General features: G+C 35.6%; 1 protein-coding gene across 1 annotated transcript in view; it reads right to left on the reverse strand.

The window, feature by feature from the left end:
* Nucleotides 1–2,365, reverse strand: part of LOC107495606 (uncharacterized) — a 5,363-nt gene continuing 2,998 nt past the window's right edge. Inside the window, exons 3-6 of the mRNA XM_016116772.3 lie at nt 2,076–2,128; nt 1,372–1,538; nt 1,131–1,282; nt 1–855 (exon numbers count right to left, since the gene is read on the reverse strand). Of these exons, the coding sequence (XP_015972258.1) occupies nt 470–855; nt 1,131–1,282; nt 1,372–1,538; nt 2,076–2,128 (758 nt within the window). The 3' untranslated portion in view covers nt 1–469. The remainder of the gene's footprint in view (nt 856–1,130; nt 1,283–1,371; nt 1,539–2,075; nt 2,129–2,365) is intronic.

A 2,365-nucleotide genomic window follows, 5' to 3' on the forward strand; every position in this document is an offset into this window, starting at 1 on the left:
TTTTGCCCTCAACAAAGTATGGATGTTTTGATTTAGCTTGTTACATAATCAAGTGTCTTCATCACCACTAATCATTAATCATCATGAAAAGGGCGAAAGCCTTCTCCTGCTCACTCTTAAACTACTTCCTCCTAATTACATAATACATAATAAGTCCAAACAAGTCTTACCAGTTAATAATAGTATCTATTATGCCCTCTCTGAGTTTGAATTTAAAAGACCATTTTACTCTTTTTCTCTCCAAATAATGCTAACCAGGGTATGATGAATTTCCATAATATACCCTAAAGTTGGTGTCTCCAATTTTACTAGCACCAAAAGTGGGACAAAAAAAATTAGTCAAATTTGTTAGCAGCAGCGTCCTCATATCACGAGTATTTCTTTTCAACATTATCACATTGCTCCATTACTTTGGAAACTCCATGAAACCCAAGTAATGCTTCCACAGTTCCACTATTCCAAAGCATCATTATTGCCTGAAAACAAATGAGTTTTCTCTCACTGAATTCTCTTGAAACTGGTGGCATCTCATAAACTTTAACTGCATTTTAGTTTCATCCTCAATCCATTCTTTGCGTTTCCTTGTTCCATCAGTGTTGGGTGTGCTCATTATATTATCATCGTCAGCAAAACATACATCCAAACTATCAACCATCTCTATATCACCATCTGGTTTTTCAGGCTCTATCACTCCATTAATGGAATTAGCAGGGAGATTCCTATCCAGGTTGTTAAAGAAATGTTTTATCACTGGGAGCATACACTCAGATCTTGAAGTAAAAAAGTTAGCTTTAGCACGATGATTGGCACCCCCAAATACTGCCAATCCTTGATCCTGAACATCTAGAAGCCACTCTGAATACAAAATCACTAGTCATTAGTTAATGTGAGGAAATAGAAAGTAAAATTTCTCAAGCAATGCATACATAAAATAAAATGTATAAATATACAAAATAAGCAGCTTGTATCAGTTAGCAACTATCTGTATCTGCATTCAACTAGCATTGTTACTGATACAATCTGAAATTGAGTGCAGCCACGAACATATATATGCTTCTGTAAATGTAACAGTCTCTAGGTACAAAAGGAAGTGGAACAAAATCCTGCAAGAGGTTTCAAGAGGAACTCACTTATAAGGGCTATGGGGGTGGAAACATTTGGTCTGCTGATCTTTCTAGTTATGCCAAATTGATTAATAACCCAGTTGATCAACTGAACGGGTATGCAGGATTTGGAGAAGCCATTTACATAAGACATAGCCTTGCCATGATCGCCCTTTTCCCTGTGACCAACCAGATTATGAGACTAAACCAGGAAAAACATTCTAGGAACCTCTTCATCCATAACAAGAACAAAGGACTTTTCCCATACCTAGCAGAATGTATAGCTAAGTCAGCAACAAACAACCAGGTTATAGCAACATCTTTCAAGTTCTTGGCATGTAGTGAAACTCCTGCTTGAGGATTGATGAATGAATACTCTATCATCATCACAGAATTGAACAGGACATCTTTTAGAAGAACTGAATTTTCCAAACCCTATATAGTAAAACAAGCAATTAGTCTTTGACTTTAACAATAAATATTAGAAACAAGTAATACAACATATACTTGATGAGGGGAATGGGAATGAGTCATTCAATAAAACAAAGGAGTTGATATTACCAATAGAAGATATTACCAGTATTGGGCTCAATGCCCTTGAATGGCAATCGAATAATTAATGCAGCTAACCTGTTAAGCCTTTTCTAAGAAAACTTACTGAAAATCACAAATAGGGAATTCATGAATAATTGGAGACATAAGACTAGCCTCCATTAAACATAAATCATATATAAGTACTTGAACGGAAAATGAAGAACTTATGACGGTTAAGCCTTTTTCTAAGACATCTTACTGATAATCACAAATAAGAAACTCTCTGAATAAATGGTGACATCAGACTTGCCAACCATAAGTCATATATATGTACTATTGTTTACACCAGATAGTTTTCGAGAAAAGGGTTTGCCTAAAAAGCCCTTAGTTTCAAAATATAATTAAGGAAAATTAAAGCAAAGAAGATGTAGTACTGACCAATAGGGAGATCACTGGCAAAACTGGCTCCAACATCATCCTGAAAAGAATATCTGATATGCACCAATGAGCAATCAGGTAGTACAAACACGAAAATTGTAATGAGATCACCCCAGAAAGTACAAGGATTCAACGAGCATCAAGCTGAAAAGTAAAGAACTATGGGTAGTATAGTGATTTATCTAAGAAATGGCATGTATTATCTGATCATTTTGGAACCTTGGCAGTTGGCCCATAGAAGGAGACGTCTATAAATTAGAACGGCATCAAAACCAGGAAGAACAAATGTT

Source organism: Arachis duranensis, chromosome 6 (assembly GCF_000817695.3).
Source record: "Arachis duranensis cultivar V14167 chromosome 6, aradu.V14167.gnm2.J7QH, whole genome shotgun sequence".
Taxonomy (NCBI): Eukaryota; Viridiplantae; Streptophyta; class Magnoliopsida; order Fabales; family Fabaceae; genus Arachis; species Arachis duranensis.